The 16,233-nt window shown below is 39.7% G+C and overlaps 1 protein-coding gene across 4 annotated transcripts in view; it reads right to left on the reverse strand.

Moving 5' to 3' along the window:
• The window catches only part of chd5 (chromodomain helicase DNA binding protein 5), a 98,705-nt gene that overhangs the window by 14,280 nt on the left and 68,192 nt on the right, over nt 1–16,233 (reverse strand). For 2 of the 4 annotated variants that reach the window (XM_041816589.1, XM_041816615.1), the window contains exons 16-33: nt 15,690–15,827; nt 15,405–15,526; nt 15,044–15,217; nt 13,611–13,752; nt 12,019–12,150; nt 11,652–11,769; nt 11,219–11,343; nt 10,878–11,124; nt 10,271–10,464; nt 9,406–9,580; nt 5,955–6,041; nt 5,746–5,834; nt 3,793–3,926; nt 3,522–3,666; nt 795–954; nt 608–687; nt 210–405; nt 34–123 (exon numbers count right to left, since the gene is read on the reverse strand). In XM_041816589.1, the coding sequence (XP_041672523.1) occupies nt 34–123; nt 210–405; nt 608–687; nt 795–954; nt 3,522–3,666; nt 3,793–3,926; nt 5,746–5,834; nt 5,955–6,041; nt 9,406–9,580; nt 10,271–10,464; nt 10,878–11,124; nt 11,219–11,343; nt 11,652–11,769; nt 12,019–12,150; nt 13,611–13,752; nt 15,044–15,217; nt 15,405–15,526; nt 15,690–15,827 (2,548 nt within the window). The remainder of the gene's footprint in view (nt 1–33; nt 124–209; nt 406–607; nt 688–794; nt 955–3,521; nt 3,667–3,792; nt 3,927–5,745; nt 5,835–5,954; nt 6,042–9,405; nt 9,581–10,270; nt 10,465–10,877; nt 11,125–11,218; nt 11,344–11,651; nt 11,770–12,018; nt 12,151–13,610; nt 13,753–15,043; nt 15,218–15,404; nt 15,527–15,689; nt 15,828–16,233) is intronic. The other 2 variants (XM_041816596.1, XM_041816605.1) reach the window with 2 other exon arrangements.

Below are 16,233 nucleotides of genomic sequence, written 5' to 3' on the forward strand. Positions count from 1 at the left end.
ATCTTCTTGTTTTGGGATTCATGGTGTGTTTACCTGGCTTATTCTCCTTGTCTTCAGTTTTGGCCGGCGGAGAATCATTATCTCCTTTGTCTGAGGACTTCTCTGTTTCTTTGCAAGGCTCAACTGTTCAGAACAAAACAAAAGGACTCATTAAAGTTAGTGCAACAACTCTTTGAAGGAGAATAGTTTACTTTGCATGCAGCCCTCACCTTTAGGAGACGTCTGACTGGACGACAGCTCGGTCTGTTTTGAAGCCGACTCTTTTTGGTTGGCAGATGGCTCTGTCTTTGCACTGGGCGACTCGGTTCTGTCCCTCTCGTCTCCCGTTTTCTCCTCAGAGCTGGCCTTGCTCTCCTCGCTGTCAGCTGCCTTCTCTGGTGCAGGTGCTGCCTCTGCGCCGGACGTCTGCGGAGAGAATCCCAGACGAAGAGGAGAGGAGGAAAGTTTTCAGAGGGCAGAGAGGGGAGTGCAAAGGTGTCAGAGTTTGACAGAGGCATCTACTGGGGATGATAGGTGGTTAAAGTGTCATGAACCTGGAGAAGATTGACAAGATAATAAAGGAGAGGAGAATAAAAGTGATGGATAGTGGAAAAGAAAAAGGACTCACCTCCTGCTCCGACGGTTTCTTGCCATCCTGCTCTGAGGTTTCCTTGTCCTCAGCAGAACCAAGGAGAGACTCTGTCTTCTCTACAATCCATAAAACCACAGAAGCGACTCAAACTTTAGGTGAAACTTTGTTGAAGTATTAATTTTATGTCAGAGTTGGAGGATTAGCAGAGACACTTTGTTCTGACCTGGAGGGACTGGAGTGCCGGGCTGTGTGGCGATGGGACTGGCCGGCACAGGAGTGTTTGGATCAGAGGATAAACTCTCTGTCAGCTTCTTCAGCTCCATGCCGATGGGAATCAGATCCGGAGAGCTCAGCTTTCCATTTACATGCTCAAACTCCTGCACCTGAATAAAAGACATTTATTCAAGGGGTATACAATTAGATACTTCTTTTACAAGATGGCTTTATTTCCTCAATTCAAGAACTCAGAAAAATACATGAGGAATACCTAATGTTTTAGTTTAAATGTAGCCCAACAAGTCTGTTGTTATTTATTCTGATTATATTCTGTTTTTAATATGTACTAACTGTGTCTTTAACCCTTGTGTTTTCTCCATCCTGGCTTTGCATTTGTTGTCTTTGTGGGTCAAATTGGACTTAGTCCAGTTCCACTGTGCTTAAAGCATGATAGCCTAAAGCACTGACACTCAATGCTTGAGCCACGTGTGGCTCTTAAGTGATAATTTTTGGCTCTTTTTATGTCTTAATTTGAAATTAGATCAAATATAATTCCCCCACAAAACTTTAGAAAAGGGGAATGACTTCAGAAATTATCCATTGCAAGTTGCACTAATCAGGTTTTATCCTCTAAACTTGCAGTATGCTTCAACTCTCAAACATAATTCTCGACTTTTACTTTTGACTTTATATTTTTATTGCCTGTATTTGCTTTTTTTCCTCTTTTGAGGCTTTTTTTTTTTTTTTTTTTTTTTTTTACTTTTAATCCATTTTTGATGCTTTTTGCCCACTTTTTTCCCACTTTCATCCTGTTTTTTTTTTGCCCTTTTTACCAGTTTTTGCCCATTTAAGCTGCTTTTTGCAAAGTACCACTGCTTTCCCCATTGTGGCCCATTTGCTAGGCAGAAGACACTTTTCTGAATCATCAACCACCCATCTAAATGGCTTAGACTGATGCAGGAGAACACAAAAAGAACCAAACTTGTTCCGCAAATAATGATGACAAACAAAAGCTTTGGTGTCAGTATGTGAAAATGATTAGAACAACCTGAGACTGGTTTTCTTTTTTGATGTGCAAAATTTTGGAGGAAAAAAAAACAGGCTCAGTGTAAAAAGGTCTTTACTCTTCTGTATGTTGCTCATAGTGAGTATGCCTCGTTTAAATGAAACTACACCTTGTTTTAGAGTTGAATTTAGCAGAAACTGTGTTTTTTTTTCATGGGCTATATGTACTATTACAGCACCCCTGGATCATTTTTGGCCCACCAAGACAACAAAACCATACATTTTAACCATACCACCTTAATGCATATTAAAGACCCTGTAAAATGAAATCCATAATTTTTGTCTTTACACTCTTTGGAATATGGTTGTAGTAAACATGTGAAAACACCGAGATCTACATGTACCTAAATTTTGGATTTAGATTGTTAGGAAGATTTTCACCTCTTTCCTAAATTCCGATTGTAGCATTATTTTAATTTGAGAGGATCATATGAAGAGGTCATTTGCAAAACAGTTAAACGCCATTCTGGTAAATAATGAGCTGAGAGTTAAAATTAACATTGCAAAATCTGATAAAGCCTGTGGGAAACTGGGTCAAAGTTCATGTTTTGTGGAAGAAGCTGCTAGGTGCCGCTGTTCTTTCTTACCAGCAGCCAGAAAAAAAAAAAAAAAAAAAGTTACCTGTTTTTGCAAATGAACTCTTCATATTTCTCCTGAGTGGGCGTGGCTACAGCTCATTCAACAGACACACCCACACCATCCTGGAGCAGAATTTACTGCCTCATTTTTTATGATTTTGAAGTTTGATTTTTATAAACTTAGAGATGTTTTATTTGACTGAAATGTGACCTGTGGGTTCATAACACAGTGACCTACCATACAACAAACCTAAATACAGATCTATTTCCACTTTACAGGGTCTTTAAGTATTGATCATGAAGGGTATTCAAAGGGTGTGATAGGAAAACATGTTCTTGAGGGCAATGAGGTTAGAAAATACAAGTTTACTATCAAAAAACCCTTTAAAAAAACTGTCAAAACTGACCCCAAGAGGAAATAGGTTATACCTTTTTAACAGTTTAATGTGCAACCTTGTTTGATTGTTGTATTGTCTTGTATTTTTAAAGGTACAATATGCATAATTTTTGCACTTAAGTGCCAAAATCAGTTAAAATGACTTTATCATTTTATATTTTAGTTGACTGCTTTCATTATATCAAATACTTTAAAGAGTTTTCAAAGCCAGAGAAATTCTTAAACTTTCTAGATGTAATGGAAATGATTGCCATGACAAACAGGATGCATTTGCAATTGAAACGCAGGATGCCACGTAGAAGGCTGCCATTTAAGGAGGCATGAACTGCTCCTAGAAGCTGACATTCTGTTCTTATTTGTGTCTTGTACTGCTTACATGTGATGGGGCCAGGATTATTCTCTGTCATTCACTGATGCTAAAGTCACAACATACTGACAAAGCTAGCTGCTATTTAGATTGGATTGTGCTATAAAGATGCTTCTAAGCATCCAAATAACCTCCATTGAACTGTGAAAAGGTGAAACCTACTAAAACTAACTCCATTTATCAAGGACTTCACACACATTTATAGGCTTGTACCCGAACAGTGCCTCTCCCTCTGCCGTCAGTTTGACCTACTTTCCCTAATCTCTCAGAGCTCCAGCAGAAACTTGTTATTCAGAGTGAAGAGCCTCTTTGGTTGAACAGGAGTACCTTTTTCCTGACAAGAGACATGACTCCGATCCTGGTGAGAACATGCTGACGAGACAGGCCTTCACGTGGGACTCCGTCTGCAAAGGTTTCTGCTCCGTCTGCCCCCGGCTCACACAGGTGTCTCATGAACAGAGACACATAGGCCCTGAAGACAGAATCATTTAAGAGCACATGTAAGAATGATTCCTCAGAGGTATAACAGATTTCTAAACCACATTAAAACAGCAGCAGTCGTGGGAGAAGCACTTGTTTCAAGTTATTTAGGACCTACCTGAACTCTCGCTCACTCTTCCCTCTCAGGTCTCTGACCAGCCAGTGAGAGTTGAAGGCGTCCTGAGGAGGCATCCCCCAGCGCATGATGGCGTTAAGGAAGGCTTTTCTCTGGCGGGCGTTGAACCCTAGCACCTAGAGAGGAGGAGAGACAGATAGAGAAAGAAACTAATGAAGTATGGAATGCAAATAAAAAGGCAGAAAGTCATAATAGAGCAGAACAGAAGCTAAGCCATATAAAGCAGCACAGTTTTTGGGTGTATTTTTAGAAATTTGTTGATTTTGACCCCTATCAAGCTCCTGCCCAATTACAAGTTGCTTTTTAACACTATCAAATAAAGTGTTTCATGCTTTAAAACTTATTTTAAACACTCAAATCTCAAGTTACACTGGTTGAGTCTGTCTCAGGCTTCAGGAGTCTTTCTCTTTCACTTCTGAGTTCAGCAGCGGGTAGAAAAGTTCACACTAAAACTGGGTTTGTTTTCAGAATTAACTCTTTCTTTTGAATCTAAAAAGAGACGAGTGGCTGCCACAATTCAAAGTTTCCATGCTGTGAGGTTATCACTGATTGTAACGCCTTCACCATTATTTCTTGTCTACATGTTGGACTATCTCCATTGTCTACATATGTACAAAAACATTGGTGTTTTCTTATTAAAAGGGCTATTTTTGGTCTACTTCATTGATTACCTTCTGACCTACATCAGCCAAAAGAGCAAAGGCTCTAACAATCTTCTGCCTTTGGATCTTTTTTTGGTCCGGACTGAGTTGGAAAAAATATGTTTTATTTTACTGCTTCCTTTACTTGGAATAAATTGCTGTTTCAGCCCTGCTCCGAACGAGCTGTGTCAGTGTCTGTGTCTTTAAATGTTAGTGAGCTGACTCTGCCCCTGACCGCACCCCTCTCAGGGAAATTGATGTGGCTTAAGGGATGTAGCACTCCTGATCTTGTAGCACTCCTGATCTTCCTCTCAGCTACTGAGAGGAGGATCAGGAGAAGAGAGTGGAAGTTCTTCTAAACTGGGAGGACCAACAGAACCTGGGGGTGGGGCTAACTCCCCACATGACATCATGAGGGGAAAATCTGCGAACGGCTTGTTTCTGCAAAAATTTTCTGAAAGGTGGAGGAAGAGACAGGGAGGATTTTTCTGGTACTTAAGGGGATTGTGGACAGGGGCACATATTTTTGTTATAAAAGCCTGAAATGTGATTTTTGCATAACATGTCCCCTTTAAATGACTTGGAGGAAGACTAATCTGGCTGTAGGTGTTCAGACTGATATGATCAATTGAAAGGAATTATGATATTTGCTTTTTTGTGTTTCCTCATGTATTACAATCATGCATCCTGTTTTATGTTATTTGTGTTTGGCTGTTCTTGGCCAGGACACTCTTGAAAAGAGATATTTAATCTCATCCCAAAATAAATGATCATATTTTTACAGCAGAAGATCAGGTCTGCCATAAAATATTTTAGTTATATTCCAAGCACATATCTTTACTACCAAAATAATCCAAACATGCATGCTATAAATAACCAACACCATGTGTCTTACCTAATTTGATTCTTCCTTAATAGGTTTCTTGTACTGCCTTTTAAGGGTACAGTATGTAATATTAGTCTAGTAATATTAAGCAGAACAAACTTGGTAGAAATAAACATTCTATCTATAAGAATGCCTGTCTAGATTGGTGTTTAATCACCTAAACTTGGAATAAGTCTTTTATTCATACATGGTAGGGTCCTCCTTTATGAACTCGACCATCTTGGATTTTTGCATCTTGCATGTTTCTTCAGTACCACAGAGGAATATGTATCAGTATAGATAAATGTTGTGCCCAAGCTGTTGCATTTGATTACATTAGATGGTGCATAGTTTGCCAGCGAAGCGGTGAATCGGGAATACTTTGGATGATTCAAAAGCACAGGATATCCCATGATGTGTCATTCTTACCTCAATACTGCCTCCAACTCGTGCCAGTAATGGTGGTAGAGGTTTGTCTTTGTCACCTTTCAGCTGTCGACGAGACTGTCTGCGTCCACCTACAAGACAGGAGGCCAAAAAAATAGGCATGGCTAGATAAATTAAGGAGAATTGAGCTTAAGATTGTCTCAGTTGAGATAAAAGTGCAATAAATGTTACTGTAGTTCCGTGTCACTTACCTTCAGGCCTCTCCTCGAAGTCTTCGTCCTCGTCCTCGGACCCCACGGAGTACTCCGACTGATTGTCTGAAAGATCATCCTGCCATTCTGAGCCACACATCAGAGAGAAACAGTACATTGCATTCTGTTGGTGGCCACCAGAGGGCGCCATGGCACTGCAGATTACTACAGACCACTACAGCTGGGCATGCAGGTATACTGTACCTCCTCTGATAGTGAGGTGAGAGGAAAATCACTTTAAACTTAGAGAGTACTCTGAGCTGTGAGGGGCTCTGAAATCTTTTCACTCTGATGGTCAAATACTGTTGAACTGAGACCATCAGAGTCACTCTTTAAAGTACAGGATGTACAGGACTGTTGTGCTCAAAAATCCACTGTGAGAAAGTTATGAATGCACGAGGTGCAGGAGAGCAGAAGGCCAGTATAACACACCCAGTGACAGGTTTTATGGAGGTCGACAGCTCTTGTTTTAAAGTCACATTAAAAAAACATGGGTACACATTGTCATACCGCTTCTGTCCTGAACAGATGCCCCAGAATCAGTCTGTATTAAAGGAATCTAAGCTCAGCAAAAGCCTCATTCAATGAATTGATTTTGTTTTCAGCAGTGCTGGATAAAAAGTCAAAGACTAGATATTCCTGGTAGAAAACTACTCCGGAAGGGTCTCTCATCAGGACTGTAGCAATTCTATTCAGAGTATTTACACTTTCTGAAGCTCTAAAGCTTCAAAACATAACATTAAATATTAAAGTAATTTTTAATACTTGGATGTAAATCCTTTGTAGTTAGTGAATGGAGTCTGGAGACCATAGATATCACCAAATTCTGAGTGTCTTCCTCTGAGATGCATTGCTAGACCTTTACTGCAAACGCTTTCAGTTTCTGCTTGTTAGTGGGTCTTTCTGCCATCAGGTGCTGAATCTATGTGGGTCTTTGATGCTGTGTCTTTGTGGGTCTTTTATCCATCAGTTCCTGCACCTTTATGGGTTTTTCTTCTTGTGTCTCTGTGGTAATATTTTATGGCATAATCTGTGGCTAGTTTGTTGGTCTTTCTACCATAGGTTGCTTCTGGTTTGTGGGTCTTTCTGCCTTCAGTTGCCACATCTTGGTGAGTCTGTCTGCCATCAGTTGCTAAATCATTGTGGGTATTTGATGCTGTGTTTTTGTGGGTCTTTGTTGCTACTTGTTTTTGGTCTTTCTGCTGTTGGATGCTTCATCATTGAGAGCCTGTCTGCTGTCAGTTCCTGTGTCTTTGAGGGTTTTTTATGTCATCATTTGTGGCTAATTTGTTGGTCTTTCTACCATAGGTTGCTTCTTGTTTGTGCGTCTGCCTGCCTTACTTACTTACTACTCTTTTATGGGTCTTTGTTGCTGGTTGTTTGTGGGTCTTTCTACCATCGGTTGTGGCTTGTTTGTGGGTCTTACTGTTGTCAGTTGCTGCATCTTTTGGGGTCTTTGTTGCTGCTGGTTTGTGGGTCTTTGTTGCCTTTTTTGCTGGGTCATACTGCCTCAGTTAGTTTTGGGTCTTCCTGCCTTTAGTTACTATTTCTGTTTGGGTCTGTGTTGCTGCTTTGTCCGTTGGCTTTTCTGCCATCTGTTTTTTTGTTTTGTTTTGTTTTGTTTTTGTTTTTTTTTCAGGGGACTTTCTTGGTTGCTGGTTGTTTGTCAGTTTATGTTTCTACTTCTTTTGTTGGTTCTTCTTACTTCAAATCTTTATCCATTTATGGGTCTTTTTCTCTTGGTTTTGCCTTCGGTCACTGCGACTGTTGGGCTGAGAACAAGTGAATGACTTGGCCATTGAAGAATATTCCTTTTCTTTGCCTTCAGCAAGTTTTGTGTTTCTTTCACAATATGTTTGGTTCATTATCCATCTGCACTGAAAAACAGCCATTGGGTTTGCAGCATTTGGCAGAATGTGAGTAAAGTAAAGCCCTATACACTCTATCTTTCTACCTCTATCAGCAGTCATGTCCTGTTCCATCGGCAGTCATACATGCCAATGCCATCGCACCATCTCCACCATGTTTGACACATTCTAGCTTTGGATCCTGAGCTGTTCCTTTCCTTCTCAGACCTATCTCCTCCCTTCATTCCAGTACAAGTTTAACCTTGTTTCTTCTGTTCAAAGCATCTGATTCTAGACCTGGGGAGGCTGCGATTGCATTCTCTCTTTTTAAGAATGAAACATGTTGATTTGTCCACTCCTTAAGGTTTTACTATCTATTTTGTTTTGCAGCCTAATTAAGGCCTCCTTCCTCTCAGTGATACCTCCCTGGACTCCAGTTAAACAGTTACAAAAACACTTAAAATCATCTACAGACATTAAATTTGCTTCATCTCCCTTGAAATAACAAGGTAACAGACTATGCCAGGCCATGAAACTGCTTCTACTGTAAGTTAATTGTCAAAAGATTTTTTGACAGTTATCTCCTCAGGACAGAGGTACCCTAAATAAAATGGCTGTGAATCCAAAATATCATATGCCACTGTTGTGTGAAATCCCTTAAATTAAAGTTGAAAGTCTACCCCTCAATTACTTCTTATATTTTTTTGTTTCAAATCTATCGTGGTGGTAAAAAGAAGGAAAATTACGACATTAGTGTCACTGCCCAAATATCACAGACCAAACTCTGGGTCTTTTTTAGGTAATATAGAAAGACTAATAACTATATGCTGTTTACCGGAAAAATAGACTTATTGGCTGTAAAGCTCCCCCTTCATAGTGCATGCCTCTGAATTGAAACCTTTAGTGAGTGTGTTACACTGGTCTGCACACTATCCCTATTAACTAATGCTTAGATTCATGATGTTATTAGATACAGTGTTGTCTCTTAAGCAGCAGATTTAAGTGAGATCATCATAGCTTCAGTATAAATGTGTCTCTTTCAAATGCAGAATCAAACTTGCATAGAGGACAGACTATTCCACAAACGCCTGTTACCTTCATTATGTGCTTTGAGGGAAATGTGACACAGAACAAATGAAGTGTTGATCTTTAACACGATCTGTTTAGCAGTGATCAGTTATCTGATGTGTTTTCATAACAAACAACAGCTCAAGCAATGCCTTTCTAAAACACTGCAATTAGTATTGACTTCTGCAGCCATGCAAACTGCAGAAAAATCATTTGGAGAAGAAAGGAAGCAGATCTGTTCAATAAAAATCCAAACAAGGCTGAAATTGAGTGGGTTACTTGGAGAATAACGTCTCGTTCTTACAAATATGCTTTCAGCCTGCAGCGCTGAAGCCAGCTGTTATACCATTACAGAGGAAAGAAATTTCTGCTTGTGTTTAATTAAGAACAAGAATTCAAAGGTTATGCTGATAAAGAGGCTGCATTTATGGAAATAAATAGCAGATGGAAGCCCCAGCCTGGGAAGATTATATTAAAGGTTAACACTTCAGTCATGTGTCTTAAACAAATGTGTGGTGTACATCGACAGCACCTACCTTGGTCCTCCTGGGTCGTGTCATTGTAGTTGACCTGCTTCCTGATTCGTTTCCCTTTGCCCAGGTTTCGGGCCAGGTCCTCCTGCTGCTGCTCATAGTGATGGCGGAGGAGTTTCTCCCAGTAGTCCGGATCAACGTTCTCCTCCTGTTTGATGATCTCCCGCTCCACTTCCTCCTGAAGAGGGCACACACAAAGATAGTCATTAAATACTTTTCTTGGTTTCTTAGAGTTAAAATGAAAAAAGTAAAATAATGCAAATCTTCTCAGAACAAGAAAAACAGTGCTAAAACAAAGATGCTACTTTTAAAAAAATTACATTAAATATTTGAAACTGTTTATATCCTGTGGTAGCATCCATCCTGGGCGATCTAATAACAAGTGGACATTATAGGAAAGCCACTAAAGATGCACTGCTAGGAGTGCAGATGGCCTAGCGGTTAGGGAACAGCCCCCATGCACGGACGGACCGATTTCAAATCCAGCCCGTGGTTTCATTTCCACGTGTCATTTCCTACTCTTTTGACCCTATACAGTGTGAACTTTGTCAACTAAAACTATGACTAAAAATGCTTGTCGACAGCCTTTTTTCCATGAGAAAGACTAGACCAAGACTAGGGCTGGGCAATAAATCAAAAATTAGATCAAATCGCAATATGGCATGCTGTATTTTTCATATCATGGAAGGTGAAATATTTCTTCAGTCAGACCATGTATTGGGGAAACACCCAACTGTTAGTACTACTGTTAGGCACCAGGAATTTAATTGGGTTTACCTTATCTTTTAGGGATAAACTTCAGTCAGACAGCTAAAGCCCTGTCATGCCCTCTCTTTTATGAGGCTAATGAGCATGCCCAGACTCTCACCTCCCCGTCCTCCTCTTTCACCACGTATTGAGCCACTTTGAAGGAGCTCAGGTACTCATTCATGTTCTGGATCTCAGTGTCTTCGGTGGCGTCCTGGCTGCGGTCCAACAGCTTCGAGATTGCATCGTCATCGTAATGAATCACGTTGCCCTCTTCGCCATCTTTGTTATCACCTGTTCGATGAGAGGTGACTCCTAAGAGGGAATTTTCAAAACCACAGGAAAAAAAAGTTTGCCAGCACTTTAATCTTTGACATTTGAAAAAGATGGATTTCAAGCAGATCTTCTGAATGATTACATGGACTCAGTAGCTTTTGAAAAACTTGAACCTGTCAATACTTTGAGTTTTACTTCAGTGCCTTTGGTTAAAATGTGCAATTGCAGGAGAATTTCAAGAAGCAGGTACACACATTTGCCTAAATCTAGCAGAAATAATCTTTCTGAAGGGTGAATGTGCAACACAAAAACTGTCCTCCAACAGTTGATATATCTGACAATGATTTAGCAGCCTGGAACTCAAAGGGAAATATATATATATATATATATATATATATATATATATATATATATATATATATATATCCTCCAGATTGGAGGTGCATGCATACCCATGGTTCGTGCTGCCTCCATTTCATCCTTAAAAAGCTCCTCTGTGCCAAACTTGAGGATATCATCCAGTTCTTGTTTGGACATGGAGCCAGTTTTGGAGCCAAGGCCAGGTCGCACGACCAGATGAGTGAGCATCATCTTCCTCTTTGCCACCTGGGTGATTCGCTCTTCCACCGAGCCTCGAGTCACGAAGCGGTAGATCATCACCTTCTTGTTCTGTCCGATCCGATGGGCTCTGCTGAAAGCCTGGGAGAAGGGAGGACCAGGTGAGAGGGAAGGTATGGTTACATAGGGTTAAAGTTGTAGCAATTAAATGAAAGTTAGCGTGTGAAAAACTTACCTGGATGTCATTGTGTGGATTCCAGTCGGAGTCGTAGATGATCACAGTGTCTGCACTCGCAAGATTGATGCCGAGACCTCCAGCTCGTGTTGATAGCAGGAAGCAGAACTGCTGAGCACCAGGTGCTGTTACAAAAACCAAATGAGACGGTTATTTGTGTGCAAAAGGAAACAGTCAAAAAAGTACTTACACAGAACATTATTTTCTCTCCAAGACAAGAGCAACCATTGCTAAGACCTGGGAAAAATATTTTTACTTTCTTTGGACTATTTATATATCTAAATCTCTTTATTTGTGATGCTTGTACTTTTGTATAACTATGAAAAGAGGCTAAATAAAAAGTTTTTAAAACTGAAATGGGAGAAGGACTCTCTGGATGGTAACCTGCATCCACACAAACCCACAAGCATAGATTTTAGATTAGCAAACTCACCATTGAAGCGGTCAATAGCCTCCTGCCTCAGGCCTCCAGTAATCCCTCCGTCAATACGCTCATATTTATAACCCTCAAACTCCAAAAAATCCTCCAGCAGATCCAACATCTTTGTCATCTATAAATAAAAGCATGGCATTACAAGGTCTATGTGTCTGGAATCAAACTAAATATTAGTGTTAAAAACTGTGAGATGTCTGCACTTTTACTGAAATGATTTCTGATCAGATGTCTGGAACATTAGATCGTCTCCCACCCACGACTGGCATTGACTTCTGGATGGCTTAGTTTTCAGATTTCCATAGCCAACAATCAATGGAGGCTATGGCTCGCAGCCCAAACACAGAACGTGTTTGAATGAATTTACCTGAGAGAAAATGAGAACTCTGTGTCCTTCATCTTTGAGTTTTTTCAGCATTTTCTGAAGCAGCGTCAGTTTCCCTGAGGACTTCACCAGCAGGTTACCGTCGTACGAGCCATTTGGCAACACAGGAGCCTCCTGCATAGATGAAAAACAAACCCAGGCAGCAATTGAAGCAATTTTGCCAAAAAGAACAGCAAGTGAATCCTAGTAAAATATATTTAGAGGCATTATGCAAGAGAGGTTTAGAATTTTTGAAACTGGAGATGATAGCCTAATTCAATATGACCGTCATATTAAGGTGTGCTGACAGTGAAGTTTCATTGCAGCCCTGTCACGGATACATACTGTGAATGAAAACTTTTTAGTTGCACTTGTAGGTAATATGCATAATGTTTTCATGAGCACTCTCATCATACTTTTAACCACTTACTGCAGACTAGAAGTACAGTCTTGTTTGGGGATTAAGGATCTGTTCAGAAGATGCTCCCTGCAAGAAGCATGCTTTGACATTTCAAGGTGCACATTGCAAAAAAAAAAACTCCCCCTAATGATGCCAGAAAGAAGGAAACGTTGGTAGCACTGGGGTGAAAAAGTCTTTTGAACGGACTGCATTGTTCAGAGTATGAGCCAGTGATTGCTGTGACTGGTTGAGTGGTTGGGGACAAAGTTCATCAGCTGGTAGTCAGCTGATTGCAGCTGGGTGCATGACTTCTGTGTCTTGCCTGAACTAACACTGACCTTCGTTTAGGAATAAGGAAGGCATCATTCCAGTCTCCTTTCTCATTAAGTTTTTGAACAATCTCCTAAAGTTGCACAGTTTAATTTTTATTCTAATTAAGTTTAATAATTAAAATATTTTTCTCTTGATTTCGATGCTGTCGCAGCTGCTGTTCCAGCCCTTTCGTGTCCCTTGTCTTCTGTTGTCTTCTGCTCTGCCCAGAGGAAGCCACTGACTGCTCAACAAGGTGAACCTGACCTCTGTGCTTAAAACCAAACAAAAATGGGAAAACTGGCGTTTTATAGATTTTTGTCAGGGCAGGGGGCACAGAGCCTGAAATTCCATGTAAATTGGGAAGCATGGCCACCCTAATGTAAATAGAATTGATAAGCAGTCACACTGAAAAGATAAGAAACTAGCACAAAGAGTGAAATTAAAAGCATAAAAACCAGTTTCTCTCCTGTCAACACATAAATGCTTTAAGCAGAGTTTCTAAAAATCCTCTCCCTGGAAGTTGTTTTCCAAAGGTTCATTTTCAATGACCTAAAACAACATTTGTTTGAGTATGAAGGGCCAAAACACAGCAAAAAACTCTTTTTTTAAATACCCGCCTACATGTGGACAAGGCCTCTAAAGCCAGAGGCTTTATGAGTAGGGACTGCTGTAGTGCCTCTCAGTCAGGGATCTGGGTCTCATTGATTTTTGTTAGATAAGTCCTTTGTTATGATTTATTTCTCCGTCTATTCATAAATGAATACCTTGTTTTTTACTAGGTAGAAAGTGTGTATAAATTACATTAAAAGTCTGCTCAAAAGGGCCACCCTCAGGTGAGGCACAGATATCTGATATTTGTTAATGCTTTGACTCGTTTTCTTACCACAGCAGCTACAGGGAACAGGTAGGGATGATTGCAGCACTTCTTCAGGTCCATCATAATGTTCAGCAGAGACACTTGGTTCCCTCCTCCTTTGGAGTTCAGAGCCTCGAAATTTCGAGTCAGGATGAACTTGTAATATTTCCTGCAGGGCAGAATTTAAAATTCAGATTATCTCAGGGGTGGAAGTAAATTACTTGTAAGTACTCTCTAAAACCTGATTTTGTGACGTTGAAGCCAGGCGTGATCTCTTCAAAACACATCAGAATATGCAAAATGTCGTGTGAAAATCAATCAATATAGGACTTTCAAATACTCAGTAGTTTCATGGAGTGCATTAATGTAATGCAAAACAACATTTACTGTAAAAAACGACGGTTAAAATGTTGATTCTACATTACTTTTTCAGTGGTTTGAATTTTAAATAGAGCTGAACAATTTGCAAAAATAATCTAATTGCAATTTTTTTCCACAAAATTGCGATTGCAATTTAATATGCAGTTATTTTTGGGTTCCTCGTCTCATTTGGTTATTTAACACAAGCATGAATTAATTTCATATTATAACCTGCACAATACTGGATTAAAAAATGGGGATAAACAATTTTGAAAAAAAAAAAAAAAAGATTTTAGCTGCAATTAAAAATTTGATATCAACTGGCATATGGAAGGGGATTTTTACATTAAAGGACTTCTGTAAAAATTCTAAAAAAAGACTCTTGAATGTTTGCATGATGTGTAGAACATAAATTCTGCTGCTTACTGCAAAACAAAATTGCATTAAACTTTATTTTTTTTATTTTTTTTTTCTTACAAAATTTTAGGTTTAGATCTAGGTCTAGGTTTAGGTCTAATTTGCAATTAATTGCCCAGCCCAAGTTTTAAAATGAAAAAACCTGTAATTCAATGATTGGTGAAACTCCTGCACACTGCCTATATTGCACAAGAACATTGGAAACAATACAATACTGAAACAATGCCAAAGTTTTTGCACAATATATGGCCAATGTGCAGGGATTTGCATGTAATTTTTGGGTGCCTAGAACTTCCCTTTTTGTAAATGGGATATTGACTGATGGGTGCTGATATTGCATAATTATACTAGTATCTTAACTAAATTTAAAAAGTTTGGCATGTTAAACCAGGACTACATTGAGGTATTATAGTAGCTCAATAGGACAACTATGACTGCTTGCAGCCAAAACGTTCATTAAAGCAACTTTTAAAGTTGTCTTGTGTAAATCTTAGTTTAAAGTTTACATTTAAGTGAGTAGAAAGTTTCAAATTTCTGCCATTATAACCTGTTCTATTGCTCTGCTATGATTTTAAAAGACTACTGCAAACAGGAGTAAATGACAAAGAATTATTGAATGTGTTATCTGATGAAACAGCTAGCAGTAAACACAGAATAAGCTAATACAGTGTCTATGTGCTCACTTCTGCATGGGGCTGAGCTCCACTCGGACAATCAGCTCCGTCTTTGCGGGCATGTTCTTGAACACATCAGCTTTCAGCCTCCTGAGCATGTGAGGTCCAAGCAGGTCGTGAAGCTTCTTGATCTGATCCTCCTTTGAGATATCAGCGAACTCCTCCAGGAAGCCCTCCAGGTTACTGCACAGAAGAAAAAGAATACATTTATGAAAGTACGGCATTGTAAAGATGGACAATTTACTGCATGTTAGGCTCTACAGACGTGTCCATCTAAAGATGGATGCATTCGCTGCACCCTCCAGATACTGGTGTAGAGAGCAGAATTGGAGGAAATGATACAGATAAAAAGAAGAGAGGGAGGATTTACTTGAAGCGCTCTGGGGTGAGGAAGTTAAGCAGGTGGAACAACTCCTCCAGGTTGTTCTGAAGAGGAGTCCCAGTGAGCAGCAGCTTGTAGTAGATCTTATACCCATTCAGAATTCTGAAAAACTAGACAATGAGCAGCATTACTAGGACGCCTTCAAATATCAAAAGCATTGTGAATTCAAAGGATTTTGATATGTTTAAGGAAACGTTTTAAACTCATATCTACTCCTTGATTTTCCATGATAACAGCCATGCTGCTCCTTGGGAGTCAGAAATGCAGGTTTACCTTTGACTGGTTGTTTTTGAGTCTGTGGGCTTCGTCTACCACCAGACAGGCCCAGGTGATGGAGCCCAGGATGGCTTGATCGATGGTGATCAGCTCATAGGACGTCAGCAGCACATGGAACTTGATAGGAGTGTCCTTCTGTGAGGAAGTGGGAGTTAGAATTGGGACAAACATATGTATAAAGTTGCAATGCAAGAGGATTTAACCAGTAGCCAAAACCTGCATTGCAAGAAAAAAAAGTGACAAAAACACAGAAGCTATCTGGGTAAAAAAAAAAAAAAAAAAAATTAAAAAGCTTCAAACGTTTTGAATAGTGTGTATGTTTTAACCCAACATTGTTTTATGGCCAAAAAATCACTAAAAGAAACTGTACCCATCTGTTACCCTGTATAGCAAAGCGTCCTAGCTGGTACAACCAGTGAGTCCTTAAGGGAGCAATGCTCACTAAAATCACTGGAGGGTTGTGCATTTTCTCCTGCTAAGTGCCTCATACGGCCCAACTTCAAAAATACTGAAATATCCCTTTAAATCATGAACTTAGTTA

Source organism: Cheilinus undulatus, linkage group 3, assembly GCF_018320785.1.
Source record: "Cheilinus undulatus linkage group 3, ASM1832078v1, whole genome shotgun sequence".
Classification (NCBI taxonomy): Eukaryota; Metazoa; Chordata; class Actinopteri; order Labriformes; family Labridae; genus Cheilinus; species Cheilinus undulatus.